Source organism: Microtus pennsylvanicus, chromosome X (genome assembly GCF_037038515.1).
Source record: "Microtus pennsylvanicus isolate mMicPen1 chromosome X, mMicPen1.hap1, whole genome shotgun sequence".
NCBI classification, from domain to species: Eukaryota; Metazoa; Chordata; class Mammalia; order Rodentia; family Cricetidae; genus Microtus; species Microtus pennsylvanicus.
This window is the reverse complement of record NC_134601.1, coordinates 131,625,631-131,648,589: the sequence shown is the minus strand read 5'-3', so window position 1 is coordinate 131,648,589 and position 22,959 is coordinate 131,625,631. Positions and strand designations below refer to the sequence as shown.

The 22,959-nt window shown below is 43.2% G+C and overlaps 1 protein-coding gene across 1 annotated transcript in view; it reads right to left on the bottom strand.

The window, feature by feature from the left end:
- Positions 1-22,600, bottom strand: part of Shroom4 (shroom family member 4) — a 203,887-nt gene extending 181,287 nt beyond the window's left edge. The window contains exon 1 of the mRNA XM_075957514.1: positions 22,372-22,600. Coding sequence (XP_075813629.1) covers positions 22,372-22,488 — 117 coding nt within the window. The 5' untranslated portion in view covers positions 22,489-22,600. The remainder of the gene's footprint in view (positions 1-22,371) is intronic.
- Between the last annotated feature and the right edge of the window lie 359 nt (positions 22,601-22,959).

Here is a 22,959-nt window from a genome sequence, read left to right as displayed (position 1 = left end):
GGCTGTCTCACATCAATAATCACTCAAGGAAATTCCCCACAGGCTTGCCCATAGGCCAATCTGAGGGAGCTGTTTTCTCCATTGATATTTTCTCTTCCTAAATGACCCTAACTTGTGAGCTGAAAAAGAAAGCTAAGCAATACACTACCAAAGCAAGGGATTGCAATCCCTGCTAAACTTTTAATAACACATTTTACAGAAATAGAAAAATATAAAAATCATAATGACTCACCCAGGGCCCTAAATACAAAAAAAAATACCTTGAGAAAGAAAATTAAAACACATACTTATCGTGGCACTATTCATAACAGTCAAATTATAGAATCATCCTAGGTGGCCATCAACAGATAAATAAATTAAGAAATGTGGCACATATATACAATGTAATCCTATTCTTCTATAAAAACAAAATCATATAATTTGTAGAAAAATAGATGAATCTGAAGATAGTTAAGTGAAACACGACATACCTGAATGATGTTATCATGAAACCTGTCATTGTATACAATAAATATATGCTAATAAAAATGATAAAAGAAAAACAAAGCTGGTAGCATCATGTATCACAGTTTCAAGTTATGCTATAAAATAACAGTAGTTAAAATACTATGACAGTGGCATAAAAGCAGACATGCACAGGGATGAACCAATAAACAGAAGTCCAGAAACCAACACAATGGTATCAAGAAGACACATTGAAGAAATGAAAGTCGCTTTGATCAAATGAAACATGAAAAACTATATATCTTTTGCATAAAAAAGAAACAGAATAAAACCAGGTGGTGGTGGCTCATGTCTTTAGTTCCAGCACTCAGGAGGCAGAGGCAGGCGGATCTCCGTGAGTTAGAGGCCAGCCTGGTCTACAAGAGTTAGTTCCAGGACAGGCTCCAAAGCTACACAGAGAAACCCTGTCTCAAAAAAAAAAGAAGGAAAGAAAGAGAGAGAGAGAGAGAGAGAGAGAGAGAGAGAGAGAGAGAGAGAGAATGAAAGAGCAAGAGCAGCAAGAAGAATGGGAAAGAATATGTGCAAATGATTTATCTGTTACAGGATCCAAAAGACATAAGGAACTTAACAGCAAATAGCTTTATTTGAAATGACCCAAACTGGGATGCACAGTAAAGTTCCAGGTTAGCCTGAACAACTAGCAAGAACTTATCTCATTAAAAAAAAATCCCAGGCTGGGTACTGGAGTGGTTAAAAGCATTGGCTGTTCTTCCAGAGGTCCTGAATACAATTCCCAGCAACCACATGGTGGCTCCCAACCATCTATAGTGAGATCTGGTGCCCTCTACTGGCCCGTAGGCAGAACACTGTATACATAGGAAATAAATAAAATCTTTAATAAAAATAAATCCCAGGCTAAGAATATGAGTGGACGTTTCTTCAAAGAAGACATACAAGTATTATGAAAACATGGAGATAACTAATCATAGTTAAACTTAGAAAGTAAGCACTGGTGGGAATGTAGGGAAGCAGAATACTTGCACACTCTTGGACAGAATTCAAACTGGAATGCAACAAGGTGGTGCATCATAGACCATGACTACATATGATCCAGAAATCTAACCTTCAGGTGTTAATGTAGAAGAACCAAAACCAGGATCTTAAAGAAGTATTTGCCTTCCCATGTTGATTACAGCATTATTCGCAATCAACAAAATTCAGAAACAATGTAAATGCTCATCTGCAGGTATATAAATAAGGAAAATTTGATATACTACACTATGGAATATTATTCTGAAAAAACATTGTACAGGTGACTATGGAAGGCCCTAAACTAAATGAAATAATAATCCAGCCACAGAAGAGTAAATCCTACGTGATTGCATTTACACAAGGTATCTAAACTAGATAAAGTTACAGAAATAGTGTATAACGGTGGAGGCCAGAGAAAGGGATACAAATGAGAAATTTCTGTTCCATAAGAACAACACTGTGGCTATATAAGATGAATACCTTTCAATGGCCAGGTGGTGGCGCACACCTTTAATCCCAGCACTCAGGAGGCAGAGGCAGGAGGATCTCTGTGAGTTCAAAGCCAGCCTGGTCTATAGAGAAAATTTCAGGACAGAGAGGATTGTTACACAGAAGAAACTTGTCTTGGAAAAACAAAAACAAAAAAGACTAATATTCTAGACATCTACTAAATATGATGCCTGTTGTTTATATATTTTCCACTTAAATTTGTTCAAAGTACAGATCATCTTAAGTGTTCTCATTACAATAAAATGTTAGATGAACATAAAATTTTAACAAGGCATAGGAATATTGCCATGGTTTAGAACTTAAGTGTCCCCCAAAGGCCTGTGTATTAAAGAATTATTCCCTGGTTTGGTGCTATTAGAAGGTGGTGAAAACTTTAAGAGGTAGGGTCTGGTGGGAAGTTCGTGTATCATTGAAGGGATGTCAAAAGGGGCTGTGGGACTCTGGTCTCTCTTCCTTTCCCTCCTTCATTCTTTTCCCCTCACCTAATCTCCCTCTTATACATTCAGACAACACACACATGCACACCCACATACCGTGTGCATGCACCCCCCACACACACACATCCTGGCCATGAGATAAATGGGTTTGATCCACCATGAGCTCCTTCTGTGCTATGTCACCATTGGTCTAAAGCAACAGGACCAATCAATATGCATCAAACTCCTAAAACTGTGACCAAAATCAATTTTGTTTTCTGTAATTTGATTTTCCCATGTGTTTATTTATTTATTTTCTAAAAAGAGAAAACAATCTTTTTTCACTTTACATACCAATCCCAGTTCCCACTCCCTCCCCTCCTCCCCTTCCCTTCACCTTTCCCTTACCCCACTCCCCATCCACTCCTCAGAGAGGGTAAGGCACATGCACATTGCTTTGAGGAAGGTCCAAGGCCCTCTCTACTATATCTAGGCTGACAAGGTATCCATCCAAAGAGAATGGGTTCCAAAAAGCCAGTACATGCAGTAGGGATAAATCCTGGTGCCACTGCCAGTGGCCCCTCAGTCTGCCCCAGTCATACAACTGTCACCCACATACAGAGGGTCCCACGTATTTCTTATGAAACCTGATTACCACAAATACGCTTTCTGAGTTGAAGGACTGAAAAGAAAGATGAAAAGACATCAGTGTCCTTATTTTGTGCTCCAACTTCCTCCAGAAGGCACAATCCAGTCTTGAAGAGGTAACTACTTACAATGGCTCCCAGACCCTTCTAATACGGAATACTGTTAGTTATACACCGGGGAATAAAAGCTGCACGTTAACATATACCTCAGTAGCCAGTATCAGCCGTTTGGAGCAACAGATTCAGGTGTCAGCTGAATGAAAATAGAGAAGAGAATTACTCGCTCTGGCTTTCTTGGATGAATTTAAGATGGGGCCACCTGATCCTAAGCCTTTCAATAGTTAAGAAGCGATCTTGGAGATTCTTTTACTCCAGACAGTAGAGGAAAACCTAAAATGTGTGGTTCCCATATGGCTCAGTAATAATCATAACCAGTCCCTTAAAGAGTCTGATGAAATATGTAAAGGGAGAAGAAAGGGAGCTCTGAGAAAACTGTGCAGGGGAGGGTTGGGTGGGGATGACATAAACACAGGGCCAGAGAGAGAAATCAAGAGTACAATTTTACTTTACAGGACCAAACTAGAGCCCTTTAGGTACTTACTTATATTCATGTAAAATATCAGCCAATCCATCAAAAGAAAATTTTAAGCACCCACTAGTGATTTATAGTTAATACTTAGTGAACTGGAATGCTGCAACTGGAACTACTTAAATATTTATTGACTTCTGAAACGCCATTAAATTGGTACCCACAGGGAATTAACAGTAGTATCACGATCCTTTAGAGAACGATATGTTACCCATTGAATTGGCCTGTTTGTCTGGATAGTAAATCAAGTTTTTGTTTAATATACTAGACAAGCATATCTCATTCAACCTAAGAGACTGGCCAAATTCAGTAGAACTCATTTACAAAATACACATGGGAAGCCACAGTCACTACGAAATTATGCGTGTGTGTGGGAGAGAAACATGGAAATGAGAAAAGACAAAGGATGAGAAGAGATAGGAGAGGAAGTTCTGTAGGATACAGAAATCTAAAGGGTCTTTTCTTTAGCATAAAAGACAAAGTTTTATTTCTCCAAAAGATATCACCATACCACACTACACATCTTTGTCTGTTTGCCTATCTGTCTCTCTGTCTGTATCTCTCCCTCTGAACACACAGAAAATCCAGTCTGTACATGGAGTAAAAACACATTTATACTTTCCAAAGCACATTTTTATCAGCTTCAGTAAACCATAATAGTAAATGTTAAGAGCAAGGAAAAGATCAGACTACAGATAAACAATGCAATAAAACATTTCCTCTTTATGTTGTTCCTCATTTAGCTCTCAGTACATAGGCTTTGAGTTCCACCCCTGGAACCATAAAAAAGCATCATTTAATAAGCAGAAAAAAATTGAAAAAGAACACGGTGAGCATCTAAGGAAAAGTGGAAAAAGCTTGCAGGATTTACTGGAAGAATCAAGTGATGGTACACAGAATATAAGAAGTATTGTTTGTGGTGACTTTCAAATTAGGTTGGATTCAGATAGGTAGCTGGGATTGGAAATGTATTTGAGATGCTCTGATGAGCAAAGCACTCGGCCTGTTCAGGAAATTGAGAGTGGTTGCCTTTTGGGCTAATACACAGCAATGACTATGGGAAATAATAGTGGAGTATTGGCAAAGCGGGTCAATAGGTGTCAGTTTGTAGCAGACCATGTAGAACTATAGCTACGTGACCATTCAAAGCCCTGGCTTGTTGGAGAGTGCTTCTCATTAGTGGGAGGGCATGCACAAGAGGAGCACAGCCAAGCAAATTCGCAGTGCTAGAAACGGTGCTCAGGCAGGGGTCAGTGTTGCTCAGGGTGTGCGCCCTTCCTCTAAGACCTTTCTATGTGAGGTGGTTTAGGTCACGATTCTAGGAGAAAGGTGGAGAAAAGCTGCATGCAAGGCACTGCTGGGAGCATGTCGTCACAACAAGCAGAGGAGGGCAAAGGGACAGCATGGGGTGGTAACAGTGGCAGGCTGAGATACACCACACCGTTTCAACAACCTCTGAAGGAAATATCAGATGCGAGAACTTCAGAGTTCCACCATTGAGTCCAGCTTCCGTGCTGTACAGACAAAGGTCACTAAGTTTCCCAAAGACAGAAAGTGACTTATAGGGTACATTCAAAAGGGGTGAGCCTAGAAACAGGCAAACCAGCCAGAAGCACAAAAAGCCAGACACAAAGTAACAAGGGTTTGCGGGAGGGCGGGCAGGAGGAGCAAGAATTGAAGGGGCTATTTTAAAGGAAGAGAGGCTTGACAGGATGTGATAATTAACATGATATAGGGATGAGTAAGTGGTGACTCCAAGATTTTAATCTAAGTGAGTGGGAGGTGAAGGGGCCAAGGACTACCGCAGTGTGTAAAGGAGGCGATAACAAGTTCCGTTTAGACATATTGAGGCTTACAAGGGAAAAAAGAAACTATTCAAGCAAACATTGTCCACCAGATAAGCGGAAAGGTAAAGACTAGGGATGTGGGAGTCATGAGATTTCTTCACTGCTCCTTCCCCAGTGAAAGACAAGTGACTCAAACACTACAAACTTTAACTTGTGGTGACGTTAGGATGGATGGGGGCAGAGGGCTAAACTCGGACCGATTCTCCTGGATTCACAGAGCGTAATGGAAAACAGCAAGAGGGTGGAGAACAAGGCCACTCGGAGCCACAGAACCAGGCCGACAACCGGGTTTTGGGGACGATCAAGTCAAAATTGTACGGTGGAAACAATGCTAATGGTAAAAGACACTAGGAGTTGGTTAAATAATTACAGATAATAGCTGTTTTTAAGTGGAGGTAGCTCTCTGGATACTGATAAGAAAGACCTCCGGGACAAAAGGCACAGAAGCCTGCCTTGCTACACTACCTGTTGTATAAGAAGCAAAATAAAAAAGACATTCACCTTTGCCTGTGTATATATAGAAATAGTCTAAAAAGGTACAATAAGAATAAATTCAGTTGGGGAAATAAAACTACGGAGATAAGAGAGTAAAATGAGCAGGAAATTCTTTGCCTTTTCCTAGTAAACAGCTTTCAAGCCATGTACAGAGAAAGCAACGAAGACAGGAGAAATGATAGCAAATGTGGCCTTCAAGTAGACATCAGTTAAAGTCACACTGGAGATGAGTAAGGAAGACGGGCAAGGAGCAAATATAACCACTGAGCACACACATCATGTATATGAGCCCACACAAGGTATATAAGGAATTGGTAACAGCAGTTGCCTCTAGGAAAAAAACTTAGGTGGTTTAGGTTTAGGGATGAAGTGAGATCATCTGTTTATATTTTTAAAAATTTGGTTCATGAACATTTATTACTCCTACAAATTAAAATTTAAACATGTAAACTGCCCTCGTAAGAAGACAGGGAATGGGAGGAAGGAAGCAAAGGGAGGAAGGAAGCGGCTATCCTTCATTTCCTATTTGTTGGAAAAAGAGATAAATCTGTAGTGACCAAGAAGGCCAAACTCAGTGCTTGTTTACTACTAATTCCCTTTCAGTTCGAGAAACAACAGGAACACTAGGAGGATAGGGAACAGATAAACCACATTTTGAGTACTAACTCTGCCAGTTATTATTATTGCATGAATTTTGGCAAGTTAATTAACCTTCCTGCCTCCATGTCTGTATCTTAGAATAGAGACATACTAAGTACCTCTCATTGTGTTTTTTCCTGAGTGTCTAATTTGTGTTTTAAATGAACTTCCAAGGAAAGCTTTAAAATGGTCTGTGAGGCTCAATTTCCTCCAATGTTACAATGCAAACAACATTGTCGCAGCATAGTAAATAGTGGGATCAGAAAGATATGAGATAGTATAAAAACGGGATCTCTGAAACAAAATTCTAAGGTATAATGAGGCACGTGTATGATTTGGAATCAGTTAAAGGTGGGTTCAGATTCTAGCTCTACTCTGTTTTATCTAAAGAACAATGCTTGGCCTCTCTGGACCTCACTTTTTTCATCTGTGAAACAGGATCAGTATGACTTAATTTATGGCAGGGATGACATTATAATAAATATCCATGCATAATTTCAAGAACACAAAAGACACTTATTTAATAGAAACTTTGATCATCTCCAGCCCGGAGTTAAGGCTCCCAAGTACATAAAAACAGCAAGGCTAATTTCCTATTGTGAATTTCCATTCCCTTGCCCGTTCAGACCAGCCTTCAATACATAAAAGCACATCAGCCAGCCCTTTGATTTTTCAAGCACCTATGAGGTCACCCAAAGAATTCTCTCCTGCCCTTTGAACCTTTAATTCCTTCTCAAATGATTTACTGGCTGTCTGGCCTCTAAATGACCATGCTAACAGCAATGTCCTTCCTATCCGAGGCTCTGTCCCTTTGATAACTAAGGTGTCCCTAGACAGGGTTTAGCATTCTCACACCCTTAGAAACAAGTTTCCAAGAAAATTTAGAATTAAGGAACATGGTAATATTACTCAAATTCCCCACAAATGTATGTAAACATCAAATCATTTCCAAGTTAAGAATGCTCTAATTATTTGCACTTCTTTCATACTTACAAGGGATTCTGATGCGGATATGCACTTCCAGGGGTTCCTTGACAGTCCAGTTCTGAACGTCCGTGCCGGTAAAACCCACTGTGCAGCAGTAGACTGGCCAGTAGCAAGCCAAGCGCTTCTGCTCTTGCCGTGCTGTCCCTGTGAGTTTTAACACCGATTCTTAACCTGTCCCCCTAGTGCCCTAAGATAACCTGGCCGTCACACAGACAAGAACCAATGACAAGAAACCTCATTAGGAAAGAAAGGAAGTCAGCTCCTTCTCTCCTTTCTTGGTATTCTCAGCTTTGAGCGAAACAGTGAGAAAAGGAATGTCATGGTCAAATAACGAAGACACTTAAGGCATTATGTATAAATACCAGACAGTGACTCACAACCAAGGCCAGTGAAATAGAACACGTCAGGGCTTGTTTAAGCAAAAGTGAAAACACACACTCACACACACACACACGAATGCACGCACGCACTGATTTAAAGTCATCGCATTTCAGCTGAAGGAATGAAGTACTCAAATCAGGCACAGAAATTATTATACCCACTCGGAACACAGAGTAACAAGTGGAATGGCTGTTGCGTTGGGAGTCTCACAGCAACACTTCCCACCAGCAGGATGAACACTATAATCATCACTCCCCACTGCCAGCCTGGGGACCACAGTTTACATACAGATACAAGCCAGGCGGCCGGAGACACCCCCTATCTCCCACTACCGCCATCCCTCTTCACATCTCAAGTTGCGCCAGAGGGGTCCCTCTTAATTTGCCTCACCACCATTATTTTCATGTCTTGCCCCCATGTGTAGCTAACATGTGGACTTGAGGTTCACCACAGCTGCTAGGGGAAGTTGGTCGCTTCCACCAGTAGCAGCCTGGGAATGACATGCCTTGGAGACACAGAACCAGTGATCTGCCGTGGGTAGACCCAACAGACGAAGGCGGGGAAGTGAAGAAGCAGAGGACTGTAGGGAAAACCAGGGCCACTAGAAGAGACACCAGAGTGGGGAAGGGTAGAATTTCCCAGCGAGGAGCTTAAGAACAGAGAGGAGACCATTCTGTCTGATAACCTGGAACCTAATGCCGATACTAGAAATAAAAAGTTAAGATCAGAGCCAGGGAGAATGATCTGTAAAACGCGGCAAAAATAATTTGGGCTCTATTCTACAGGCAGCGGGAAAGTATGAAATAATTTCCAGTAGGTGACAATGATCAAAGATTTGGAAAGCACTGGAATAGGCAGAATGGAGCTCACCATCCCCCAGCTCCTTCCCCTGCAGCTCCTTTGAGTTGGGAGTGATCCCAATAATGTTTTCTACTCAGATTAAGACTCCTAATTTTGTACTGAGGTTGGTAGGTTCAGGTGAGTGGAGCTTCCATGAAACTCACCGTTTAGATGGGAGGAAGGATGACGTGCCATTTCCTCTTCTGTAATAGTAACAGTTGACTTGGCGACTAGAAACCCAACCTCCTCTGAGATGTCAACAGAACAGGAGGGGAAAAATGGAGAGAAGAGAAAAAGAGAGAGACAAAAGAAAAGGGGAAGAGAAGAGCCAGTATAGGGCAAAACTTGATTGTCAGGGTCCTGTTCCAGATCACCATCACTTAGAGGCCTAAACTCCACCCTTAAATTAGGGCTCCAACCTAGGGATGAGAGATCAAAATGCCTTACCTGGGTCTTAGCAGTGGAAATTAACTGCTCCTCGTCCTTTATGCCTTTGTTTTATTAGGTGCTGGGATGGGAAAGTCTGTTAAGTAAAACCCTATTGCAGGTAAAAAGGACTAAGAGTCAAACGTTCCTTGAGCAGATACAGTATGAGCAGGTCAAAGAATACCGCACATTTCTCAAGCTGAGGGCATGCAGAAAACATGAAAATTACATAGCGAACCCTTTCCCTCCGGAGGAAGAGAGTTACCCTCCCACCCCAGCTTCCACAGCAGCACAGTCAGCAAGCTAGCTCTTGTAAAAGTCAGGCACTCAGGCAATCTCTTCCACAAGAGAGAGAGAGAGAGAGAGAGAGAGAGAGAGAGAGAGAGAGAGAGAGAGAGAGAGAGAGAGAGAGAGAGAAAGTCTCCCCAGTAGCTAGGTGTTTCAATGGATTTTAAATATAAATTACAAGTTATTTCACCTGGTCAGAGAGAAGAGGCAAATTAAAGAACCAACATGCCCATGAACCTTACTGCCAACAGTGTCATTCCTGCTACAAAGAAATGGGATAAGGATTTAGATCAATTTTGACAGTATGAGCATCTTGACAAAGTCCTGAGTTTAGTTTCTGAAGGTGGAGAAAGGCAGATGATGTTGCACAAAAGTAGTAATGGCCTAGAAAGTCAACTCATGAAATATGGGAAGCAGAAGAGATAGATTGATTTTCAAATTGGCACACAAATGGAACCTTTCCAAAGTATTCCATTAAGAAATATCCAAAAAGGACATTAGTGCTATATAGTTAACCACTCCAAATTTGTAAGCGTTTTGAGGATAAAGTAATGTTTTCTAGCCAGATTTACAGAAAAAGAGGTTTTGAAATGAATCCCCATCTCCTCTCCATTTTAGGGTGGTAAGGATACCACTTAAGACAATGAAATTGCACACAGAGGTTTAACAATATTTTTAAAGGTAATATTTAAGAACCCTTACTATTGTGGAAATATAAACAATGATAGTCACAGATTAATAATACCATGCCAGGCAGAGAGGATAATACTTCTAACAATAAAAATGGAAGAGAAACTTGAAACTCCGGTGGTTTGAGGTTTGCCTCACCAAGCCACCACATTTTGTTTTACATATACAGAAAACAATCATTAAACATCTTGGCAAAGTAAACTGATGGTTTTTGGCAGCCTCAATCCATTCTATCATGTCCATCTGAGGTTTGGCATTGTGACAGTTTCTTCTAGTTTTTGTTTGATTTTTTTCCCATTTTCTCATCCCTTGAATGTTCTATTTATATAAAAAGAACTCCAGCTTGCAACACCTCCAATGACTAGGCATCCTGCAGATTGGAGAAAATAACAAGACAAAGCTAGGGAAGCTCATTAAATCACAAAGCAGGCCAGTTTCCCATGTCTTTGGGGCATAAGATTGTCTGGCAATTACCTAATTTACGCAACAATCAATAGATTAGTAAATTGTGTGTTGACCATAGTATCCCTAACAGAATGACCTGTTATTTTAAGTGATTAGACCCCAGAGTAAACAAATATAAAAAAAAACCCTTTCTCTTTGTCTCCACCTGCCTACTAGGTTACCTAACTTGATGGACTCATAAACAGTATCAAAAGATCCAAAACTAAACTACAAACTAGTTCCCCTTTCTAACCCCTACCTTCTACATTTGAAATAGAGACATTACATTGATTCCTACTACTTCTGCTTCTTTTCTTCAATAGTACACATTATGTCTAACCTCTGGTAACTCGACAACTTATAACTCAGCACATGTTGCCACACCGTTTCAAACTGTCCATTCCTGTCTGTTGTTCAGTTTAGTTCACATGCGGTTAGGCAACCGGTAGTATACTAGATGCCTGTTTTAAATATCCTAAGTCTGTTTGGTCTTTAGGACAGTCATTCCTTGTCCTGCTAAAATCAACTCTCTTCTGCCTCCCATGACTACCTAAGTATCATGCATCACTCAGGCCCAACTTCAATTATTACTTTTCCCACAAAGCTCCCAACATTGACCCATAAACAAATGTTAGATTTTATGTCCCGGTCTCAGCACCTAAAGGATTTTGTTCCCTGGACATACAATAAATATGCATATACCGTATGGCCAGGGAACAATACACAAATAAATGTCAGTAAACTCGCCATCTATTTGGGAATCCAAAAATCAGGTCTACTATGGTGGTCATCTCTTGAATTCTGTAGTTTAGGGGTAGGCACGCTGCAAAGTGCTGAACAAATCGGTGTTGACTGGTAGATTGATTGATTGATTGATTGAAGTCTTAATTGGGAGTTGTTTGGACAGCCGAGCAAGGTTTAACACAGGCTTTTAAAGCTCCAGCTATTTAGACATGAGCCAGAAATCATGCTTGTCTTTCTCCTCTGGCAGCTGCAGACCTCACACTAAAGCTTCCCTGCTCCTCCATGCCCATTAGGTACCCCCAAATGTTTTATTTGTTAAGTTCAAAATTCTTTGACAAGACTTCCCATTTAATAAAGATACCTAGGGAATATTCTATTTCCTTCTTAAATCATATATACCCCTGGTATTTATATGAAATATATGTTCTCTATTGGAACAACTATACCAGTTCATTTTATTTTACTCTTGAGGTTATAATTCAATTCCTCCTCTAAACCCTCCTATATACAGCTCCCTGCTTGCCTTCAAATTCCTAGCTTCTTTATTCACTAATTGCTATTGGCCATGCAAATCTGATAATTTTCACTTGAAAATTAAGGAACCTAGACACGAGGAGGAAAATGACTTGCTCGGGGTTCACAAATCAGGAGCAGAGATAAAACTAAGGCTCAGCTTTTCTGAAGGTTGTAAATGAAGCTCAGAAAACCCAGGCATGGGGTATGGTCCTGTTGGTAGACTAATCCCTTAGCATGCCCAAAGCCCTAGGTTCTATCTCCAGTACTGCCAGAGAAAAAAAAAATACACTAGAAAAAAAACCCACAAAACACTTCAGGTCTTTTGAATCTTAGCCCAATTTCCTTACCTTGATTTGAGATTTAAAACATAAACCTTCCTTTGACCCTAACCTCCAGGAGCATTTACTGACAATATTACCAGTTTCTTCACTAAATTTCATTTCTCATTCCTCTCCTTTCTCTCACCCATTTCTATTTAGCTTTGCTCTTTCCTTAACAAATACAAGTGTGGCATTATAAAAACAAACAAACAAACAGATTTGGAATCAGAAAGAAGTTTGAATGCCAGAGGTTTAGCCCAGTGGTACAGCTTTTTCGAACATATACAAAGGCCTGAGTTCTGTCTACAGCACTGCAAAACGAAACAAAATGATTAAAATTAGAATAATATTGTGGTGGCACTATGGTTGAAACCCTCTATTACTAAGCAACACCTCTGCCTCTCAAATTAAGTTTCAATGCCAGGTCTCCCACTTAGTATACAATTTTGAGTCTGTCACTTAACTTCTCTTAGGTCTCAATCCCTTATTTGCATAACTGGGACATCAGTATCCAACCTCAAAGAACTACTATAAATATTACATGAGAACACATGCACAATACCTAGAAAAAGACATGTTTGTTCTGATCCCTCCATGTGTAGGCTCTGACCACCCTTTGCATTCAACAGATTGCTGAAAACCAGCCCAAACTGCAGGCCCTCCACTGTAAATATCTGGAAGTATCTGGATCCTTGCCTGATTCCTTTTTCAGCCTATGGTCCTGACCTCTCTTGATTAACTATGTAAATTAAGAAAGCCCCACAGTCACAGTCAATTCCTCCAAAGAACATGAGTCAGCTCTGACACACACTCACCCCTGAGTAGTCAAAACATCATCAGCCATACTCTCAATTAGAGAGATGCCATTAAAAGCACTTGCCTGTGGAAGTTTGGGGGAGACTTTTTTACTTAAACAAAGAAAAAAAAGAAATGGAAAACAGCAAGACAGCCCAACAAAGACAGGGCTTTAGCTTGTCATAGTATTATAAGCAACGATGAGGTTGTAGCCACGAGTATCTAACCCCTTTCCTGAATAACTAGTCAGACCAGCTTTACTCCTAGCTCTACCTCATCTCACCTCCAACCCCCTCTTCTCAACAGAAAAATCAGTTCCTGATAGAACGTGAAAGACAATATAGGAGAACCATTCAAAACTTTCCTGCCAGGGGCTTACAGGAAGAGAAACAGCTAGAAATCTATTGGGTGGCATAGAGGGCCAGAAGACAGCTCCAAGCATCTTTCTTCCGTGGGCTTAACCCTTGATCCTGTCAATGAATGCTACCTCCCACATTCCTTAGAGATGTAACATTAAAAGACTTGAGTGAAAGTTAACAGACCATGCCATCGCTGAGAGCACACCAGGAAATAGCCACTTCTGTAAAACAGGGGAAAAGCAGTGTAGAAGATGGAGGAGAGCTGCCTGCTGTCAGTCATTTCCACAGGCAGAACAGGAAAAGCCTCCCAAGCCCTTCGTCACAGGCCTTCTGGAAAAAAGAAGCTTGCTCCATGAAGATTCTTACAAAAAACTTAGGATGGCACGAAGAGGTGAAGGAACATGCCAAGATTACTCAGAAAACTGTTAAGCACCTATACATAATGGAAGGTGACAAAAGACTTGTCCCTAACTCAGACACAACAGAAAAAGATGAAGTGTGTCAAATCCTCTGCTTCCACTAGAATTTACTGAATGATTTCAAACTTACCAGCCTCAACTGGCTCCTCTCAGCTCCTATTAGAAGCACGCATGAGCCAAGACAGACAAAGCTGGCATAGCCAAGTAGAAGAGCTCACTGTAACCAAAGGGGGAAACTGGGTTTGGACAGAAGGCAGGGCAGCCAATGAACAAAGAGCCAATGACCCTGGTATGAGAGAGCCCAAACTGTAAGCTTGTAACAACCAGTGCTTGTGGGTGCCGGCTGGGAAGTGAGGACTGGACATGGAATAAAGATGGCTTAGATGAATGACAACTGAGTCTTGTTCTCTGAGGAAGTGCTCACTCTGTCGCTGGAACAGTCACAGACACGCTGAAAGAGGAGGGTATGAAAGCGAAGTGAAAAGGGAGGGGTTAGAAATGACTTTGAGAGCACAAGTCATCTTGATTCTTGCCACTTCAGTGCCCCAACAGGATGGCTCTGCCCAAATAAACATGCCAGTGTGGTGTGGGGAAGAACCAGATCATCTCTTGCAAAACAAAGACACGTGACTAGCTTTCCACTTGCCTCTTTGCACTAAAGGTGGCTAAGGGACATGAGGACACAAATTTTACTTCATTCCAGCCCTTAGAACATAATCTTTAGCTATGAGCAATTGTATTTCAATTTACTCATTGATGACTTAATTAAAGTCTGTCAGAAATAAGTGTCTTAAAGAGCAGCAGGAAACAAACAAAATATCTGGCTTTATAGATGTTAAGAGAAAGTGATCTCATTATCAACGTGCTCAGTACAAAATGGTTGCAAGATAATTCTCAGGTAAACCTGGAGGTCAGTTTGCAGGGAAATATAGCACACATATTGAGGGTCTGAGGACATTAGGCACTGATGGCAACAGAAATCCCACAGTCACCCAGATCTGGGTAGCAGAACTAGCTAGGGTGCTTTTCTATAACTTAGAGATGTTTTCCAAGAATACCTTGTATAAGTAAGCATCGTGGAACTCTGAGTACCACTTCTTTTGGGGGTGGGTTTATTTTGAGACAGAGTTTCTCTGTAGCTTTGGAGCCTGTCCTGGAACTAGCTCTGTAGACCAGGCTGGCCTCGAACTCACAGAGATCCACCTATTTCTGCCTCCCAAGTGCTGGGATTAAAGGCATGCGCCACCACTGCCAGGCCTGAATACCTTCTCTTATATACAAATAGTATACAGTATGGTTATGTGGAATAATTTCATTGGCCATAAGCTATGGATTAAATAGGTCTCTCTAGAATTATTCTGAATGAGCCTAATGACAACTAATTGTCAAGGGTCACTGTGGACATGTTTTCTAGACTTCAACTCTCTTTCCTTTAGACCTATTGTCCTCCAATAATGAGGGTTAAGTCCTGCTCCAATCCACTCCGTGGTCTATGCTTCAGGAGGAAAAAAAGGCATTTTCCCATATCAGGTGATAAATGGTGAAATACCGGGAGATAGAGCTGTAAAAGCCTGTAAATCTAAGTCCTCCAACAGGAGTAACTTCTGTGGCTATTTCAGATCCAAACAGAAGACCCCAGAATTGCAGGAACCACTGTGTCAACAGCAGTATATCTAATGAGACATGGGGCAGAGACTCCATATCCAAACCTCTACATAAAGACTATATATATATATATATATGAGAAAGAGACTGCTTATATGTCACATATGACTGGTATTTTCAATTTTGGAAATAATTACTTTTCCTAGGGGGAAGTTCAAACAGGTTAAAAAAAAATCCAAATTTTGATTTTGACAGCATTTATTAAATGCCATCTCCTCCTCTGTAATTTAATGAGGTCTTTATTTAGATAGATGTGCTCCATAAAGGCAAGTCTTATGCCTTCTGTCTCCTTTCCCATGGAGTGTCTTTCTCATGGTTGCTTTGGGCTAGGAGCAGGGGAAATTCCACATTAATTGTAGGAGATAAAACTTGTCACTCAAAAATGTCTTACATGTGGCTAGGGAGATGACTCGGTGGGTAAAGTGTTTGCTGTATAATCACGAGGAGCCATGTTTAGATCCCTAGCACCCACATAGGTGGGATGATGAATACCTATAACCCCCAGCACTGGGGCGGGGTCAGGAATAGATGGATCCCAGAGGCTCAAAGGCCAAGCAGTCCAGACAATGAAAGAGCTCTAGGCTCAGAGACCCAGTCTCAAAAAATATAGTAGAGAACAGAGAGGGAAAAAAATCCAACATCTGCCTCTGACCTCCACACATGCTCAAGCATACACACTTGCAAACACATACATACCACACACACACACACACACACACACACACACACACACACAATTCATCACATGGCTTTCCTCCATGCTTATGTAAGGACCCTAGACAAGTAGTGATTACCAGAAGTGTAGTACTTCCTTCAACTCTTAGACATCGACACAGACCTTCTATGACTGGGCCACCAGATAAACCTAATCACCCTCAGCTGTATCTTCTTTCAATAATACTTACGAGTGTGTGTGAGCATGCATAAAGGAGCCTGTGGAGGTCAGAAGAAGGTTGATCCCTTGAAACTGTTAGAGTTTTGAGCTGTCATTTAGATAATGGAAATCAACCCAAGGTCTCCTGCAAGAACAGAAGCCCTCTTAACTGCTGAGCCATCTTTCCACACCTCGCCCCCTCAGCTGTATGTTTTTAAAAGAATGGTCTATAGATGAAGCTCAGTGGAGGCATACTTACTATGGAAAAGGCCCTGGAAGCAATTCTCAGCACAAAAACAAAAGTCTCAGTTTTTATAATTTTTGCCAGTTGCCATATTCTGTTGTGGGCTCCATAAATTAAGAAAAAAATAGGGGATATAGTTCAGTGGTAGAGCACAATGTCCTATGTTTGATCTTGAGCACCAGAAATTGAGGTGCAGAGAGAGAGAGAGAGAGAGAGAGAGAGAGAGAGAGAGAGAGAGAGATAACACACACACAGTGGACAAGGTGGAGTAGATCCAGAGTGGAAAGAGTAAGCTCAGATCCCATAAGAGTTGAGAAAGTCCATAAATCTCATTCTTGAAAGTACAGAGGGGAACACTGAATCTCAGACCCCATAAGAAAACGTTGAGGAAGCACATAAATTTTTTTCCATCCTCTCAAGGGCTTTTTCTACATTAGAGGAAGCAGCATTGCTCTGTATGGTCCAACTTGCAGAGTTTAGCCTCATGGATGATAGGCAAGAAGAAACGTTTGCAGTTCAACATAGGGGGAAAATTGTCCACAGCTAAGACCTGACAGCAGAGAAACGGACAGGCTTAAATACGCACATGCTCCCCCAGGATCAGTAGAGAACGTATCAGAGAGATAGCCTCCACAGCAAGTTCTTTAATGATCTTAAACTAGGTGACTTCCCAAAACTTTGAGACTCAGTCCCCGAGTCCCACCAGGAGCAGCAGCCATCCAGCAGCCCCGAGTTAAGCATGCCCTTTGGGACATGGTGGCAGCGGGCACTGGGAGCATGCCTTCCTGTAATCTCTATTGCCCTTCATTAACTTCTCACAGATGGCTCTGCACATTTTCCTCTGGTTGGACGAAGCCTAACTATAAACACAGTCGTGTCCTCTCATGATAATTGCCCCATAACTAGTAGTCTCCGTCTGAAACTGTCTCTTTTTCTCTTTAACAAAATTCCTGGAGAGGGTTCTGGGAAAAGCAATGAGAAAACATTTTAACTGTTTAAAGAACAATGCTCAAGTGTCTTCCAGCTGGAGCTATTGTCTTTGGGGTTTCGGAGAGGGAAAATCCTGTGACAGGCATGGCCCCCTTTCCTTCAGAGGACAAATCAGCAGGATACTGGGTATATCTGACAGACCTAAAATCCTATGCAAGTTCCATATGACAGGACCTAAAAGCCTACGTATGCAATGCTTAGCCAAGCTTTACAAGGCATACTATACAATCTTCTTGTTCTGCCTTCCTCTTCTGTCCTTGGATAGATTCCTATTCCATGTCTCCACATGCTGTGCCTTTCTGGAAGGAAGGCAGAAATAAGTCATAGAACCGATGCAGTAGACACCTTTGTAGATTCTGGTGGGGAAGATCAGGGAAGGATTCATATAAGCAATCAGACTGTATTTATCTCCTACAATCCATACCCTGTGAAGATACTTTGGGGACTGCCAGGCCCTTGCTGGGGTGGGGCTAGGTCTGACGCAGCTGAACTATCTGAAATGTATATCATTGCTTATATAACCTCTGCATCCAACAGGGGCTCAAAAGCACAGTCACAAGGAAAGCTTGAATCTGATCATTTGGGACGCCCTTTAAAGTTCCAGCTCCCTCTTTTTGTGAGTTTAGCAATCAGGGTAGAGTGGGAAGCAGTAGAGCCTACGAAGAAGTTGAAGATCAGGCCCTGCCTTTGTATGAGGTCAAGGATAGCAAAGGGTCTATCAAAGTCATTCTCACATCCTCTGTGATAGTGAACATGAGGCAGGCATGCCTATTGGCACTCTGTGAATAGTGACTTGGATCTGCCAGGGGTAAAATGGCAGGGGAATATCCATGCATGCTATGTAAGCATTCTCCTGCAGACTCCTCTCCCACGCCACCCCACTTTGTTAGAGAACAGTAACTAGCTCCCGTTTGACTCACTGTGCTAAATTGAGAAACCTAACCAAAAAACAGGCCAGAAAAAATGCAAATCTGTTGGGTGAGCGAGCACAATCTTCTGTCCTGTCTTTTCATCCTAGTTTTCCTCCTTTCCCTGCATCTGACACTGGTCCCCACCCTTTCTTTTCTCTATGCTTGTTTAACTTAAAGGCACATGTTTACGAACTTGAAATGAACCCAGGAACCTTAGGCTGCAGTTCAATTTTTTTCCTCCTTCTATCCCTTCCACACACAAGGATACTGCTTGAATCTCTAGCCTCTAAAAGACCCTATATGATACAGATTCACTGGTGCCAGAGTTTGCAAGGTTCACTTATTACGCCCCAAAAGTTATTTTCCAATGCAAGATGTTACCTTCATCTAAACTGTCTAAACTGTAGATAAGGACCCTACACAGTAAAGCAGAAACATCTGATTAGAAGAAAATCTCCATTTCATTCAACAATACCCTCCCTGGTCTAGTATGAGAAGCTAGTCAAAGAAATTAACCGTGGTAAGGTCAAAGGACCACTCCCTCATGGTCATCTTCTTTCATTTGTCCTGACTTTAGTAATACTACCATAGCATATGGAAAATCATAAACTACCTCGTAAAACTTGCGATAATCAATACAATTGGCTTTAACTGCTTTTTGGCACTTGATTATCAATAGAAAACCACTTGATTATCCACTTTTTGTCACTTGATTATCAACAGATAGCTATACAAGTCTCACTAAATCAGGCAGCTGAATTCTGGACATCTGTGATGATTTTCCCAACCTGATCATTTCTGGGTCTAAAAGTCTGTCCATGGCATATGGAAAGCAAGCTTTCCTATCCCACACCTCCTCCTCCTACCAATCACCCTTTCTCAATTTCCTTCATCTCCCTGATATCCTTACCTTTCCCAACACATCATCCTAACCAAAACTACTTTTGTATTTCCCCAGCACCAAAGGAGGTTTGCTGCCATTTTCTATCATGGCTCTGGGCTCTTCTGTCTTTCACAAACCTAAGTTATTCAGTTACCAAAACAGTCTTTCCCCACCTCCTTGGGCCCAGACTTCATTAATGTATACCTGAAATCCAGTCATCATGGAGGACTTCATGGCATGGAAAACATCACTGGAGTTAGAGGCTGAGAAGACTAGATTAGATATATCCCTGAAAGCTATTAGTCCGTGTTTCTCACAACCTGTAGTACTCCCCCCAAAATCAAGATATTCTCTAGGTCGTGGTAAATAAACAGCATGATGGACTGAAGCAAGCAACTGGATGCACTAAAGAGTCGGTTTTCCATCAGATGTTCTGTAGCCTTCCCTGACTGTCTCCCAGTGTGTCTGAGATAGGCTCAGGAAGCAAGGGATGAGAAACACACATTGCACAGCACCATCAGATGCAAGTGAAACAGCCATCTTCCTGACTACATAGCAGTTCTGGTGAAAAGAGTGCCAGGGCTAGGACAATGGGTTCCCTACCAAACCATCACAGTGTCATTTAAGGACTGCCCACTTCAAATTGATTTTAGACCTAGGGATGCACAGGAAAGGCGAGTGGTATTCCCAGGATTCCAGAGCAAAGAATGACAAGGCAAGGATTAGAATCCAGATAGTTTTCATTTACCAGTTCAACTCTATTTCTAACCCAAAGCCACCAGTGAATGCAGACTTGTGGGGAGACAGCTGGATTATTCTAAAGCATAAAGGAAGCACACTAAAGTAGAAAAAAAGAGAGAATGGAATTAATGAAATATCTCATGAAATGAAATAAAAATGCATTAAAGTATAAAGAATGAAAATGGGATTAATGAAACATAGCTTGCTAAGAAAAAAAAAACACCTCCTTTATGTAACATCCTAGCTAACCCAGTTATACCTGGCTTTTACTCTTAGGAGCCAGGCTGTTTGAAAGCAATGGGTAAAGTGATTTTACCTCCTGCATATCCGTGCATGTAATAATGAACCTTCATATAATAGGGGCCAAGTGTGCATTCAGCAGAAATGGAATCATTAAAAGGCACCCTGCCTCTCCACACGCGAGGCACTTCCTTCACAGTGTGGCCAAGAAAACCCTCATCTACCCCCAAATAATCCCCACGCCAGACCACAAATTGCTGGCTGCCCCATGCTTAGTAACACCCCCTGCCATGCTCCTATGGGCTCAGAAAATAGTTCAGGACCACAGCAGCAAGCACTCTCAGAGGTGTCTGGCAGGTTGGGTCAGCCTGGACAAAGCTGAAAAATGACCTCTCCAGGGCAGGTTGTCTAGGCCGACTGAAAATTCTGTGGGCGGAAAAGAAAGGGAGGAACTGCCAGACTACCGTGGGCTGCTTATCCCATTGTGACCTTGGTGGAAAGAGGGGAAGAGGAGGAGTTTGATTAGAAGACATTCTTCAAGGCTAGGATACCCCTCTCTCCGGTGGGGCTGTTTGATTTTTTTTAAGTAGTTTGCTCCAGAGAACACCAAGGGAAGTGTTGGGGGGCGGGGGAATACAGTACAAAGGCATCTATTTCAGTCTGGTTACAAATACTGGATGAAGAGCGCCTGGTTTGGGGAGGCTAAAGGTCCTCTCGAGGTCCCTGCCAATACCCCCACCACCACCAAATGTTACCTTAATACACCTCAGAGAGCCAGAGCTGACTGACTCACACCCGAGCAACATAAAGCGTTGCCCCGACACCTGAAGAACGCCCATACAAGTTAGTTAGTGAGCCATTCCATCGCATGGAGAAAGCAACATGGGTCATGAGGGAAGAGGGGGCAGTAATCCCCAGAGCCCAGGTGCTATGTTAACTACACGGAAAAACAGAATCCATATAGTCACATTTGTTACCTTAAAAAAGCTATGTCTTTCTACCTCCCGCCAAAACCGCCATCTACAATCTCAACTGTAGTTTGCGTGGTTTGGAAGAGCGCGAGAGAGAGCTGAGTGTGTAGAGAAACTAAACAGCAAAAATGGGCTAAAGTTCAGGAAGTCCCTCCACCTGGCAATCTAGTGCTTCAAGGTGAGTCGTCTTACAAGTCACTCTTCCAGTAACTGCCCCAACTGCCCCCCTCCTCCACCCTCACTTTGGAGGTTCCAGAGCTCTTGGGGGAGCTTCTCTCCCCTGGCCTCTAGCTGCAACTTGGTTCCAGCTGATCACAGGCTCCTAAATCAAACCAACCCTAGTGGCCACTTCAGCACAACTGTGCTCCACGGCACAAAAGTTCTCTCCACACTTCTCAGCGCGCAAGAAATCGCGCCGGCGCGGGGCAGTACTCGGGAGGGAGGAAAAGGCCGAGTGAAACCGGCAGCAAGCAACGCCCCGGCGCTGAACACGGGGTGTGTGTGCGTCCGGCTGCGGGACAAGAGACTGAGAAAAGTCAGCAATGCCTCATCCCCCTAGCTCTGCGCCAGACCCTAGCCCAGCAACCTGCCTCGGGCAGGACAGCCCCAGGGAGAGCAGGGAGAGCTAGCGCCGAGCCCCACCGCCCGAGCCCTCAGCCCCTCGCTGTCCTGCGGGGCGCAGGGGCCTCCGAAACAAGGAGAACCCCCAGCAGCCGCCATTTCCTGCAGCCCACACGGAGGTGAGTGGCCTCCTCGTCGTGGGGGGAGCCGGGCTGCCCCAGTGCCCTGCGAGTGGGACTGCGCGCACAGCTCAGGCAGGGCCGGGTGGCTCAGGTCCCATCCTCCAGCCACACTGAGCTGCAGCCCGCTCCCGCAGCACGATCCCCCTCCGTGCGCCTACAGCCCCTCGGACTCCGGCCGGCCAAGTCGCCAAGTGGGGCTGAGGCCCTCACCGGCGCACTCTTGCGCACCCGCTAGCCCATTCAAAGTTGGACGCCGTGAGGAGCGAGCCAGCGCTCCTTACCTTCGACACCGTGAGCGGCTCGCAGTGCTCCAAGCCCCCCTTCAGGGTGAAGCCCCAGGGCGCCCCCCCTTGCAGCTGCACCGGGACGTACTGGAAGGACCCCGGCCGGTTCTCCATCCTCGGCTCGGCTGGCCAGGCGCCGCCGGGCTCCTTTTCCGCGGGGGCTACCGAGCCTCCGCCCCCAGCAGCTCAGCCACCATCGTCCTCCAGCGCCGCGCCGCCCCGCTCCGCCTACTCTCCCGGCTGGAGACGCTCAGGCAGCTAGTGAGCCCTAGGAGGAAATGACACGGAGCTGGAGAGAGGGGGGAGGGGGAAGAGAAGGGGGGAAAAGAAAAGAAGGAAAGAGAGGCGGAGGGATGGTGCTTAATGGACAAGAAAACGGAGCAATAGGGAGGGGCAGTCTCTGGGACCTCGCCTATAGGATCGCTGAGGAGTGGGAGCAAGGCGAGGCCTCACATCAATTGTTACATTGTTTCATTCAAGTAGGCCCCCTCTTTGGTCCTCCTCTTTACTGCAGAGCTACCCGCCCCTCCTTCAGTCCAAGCAAACCGAGGTGAAAGTCAGTGTGCATGGCCCTCGTGGCCTAGT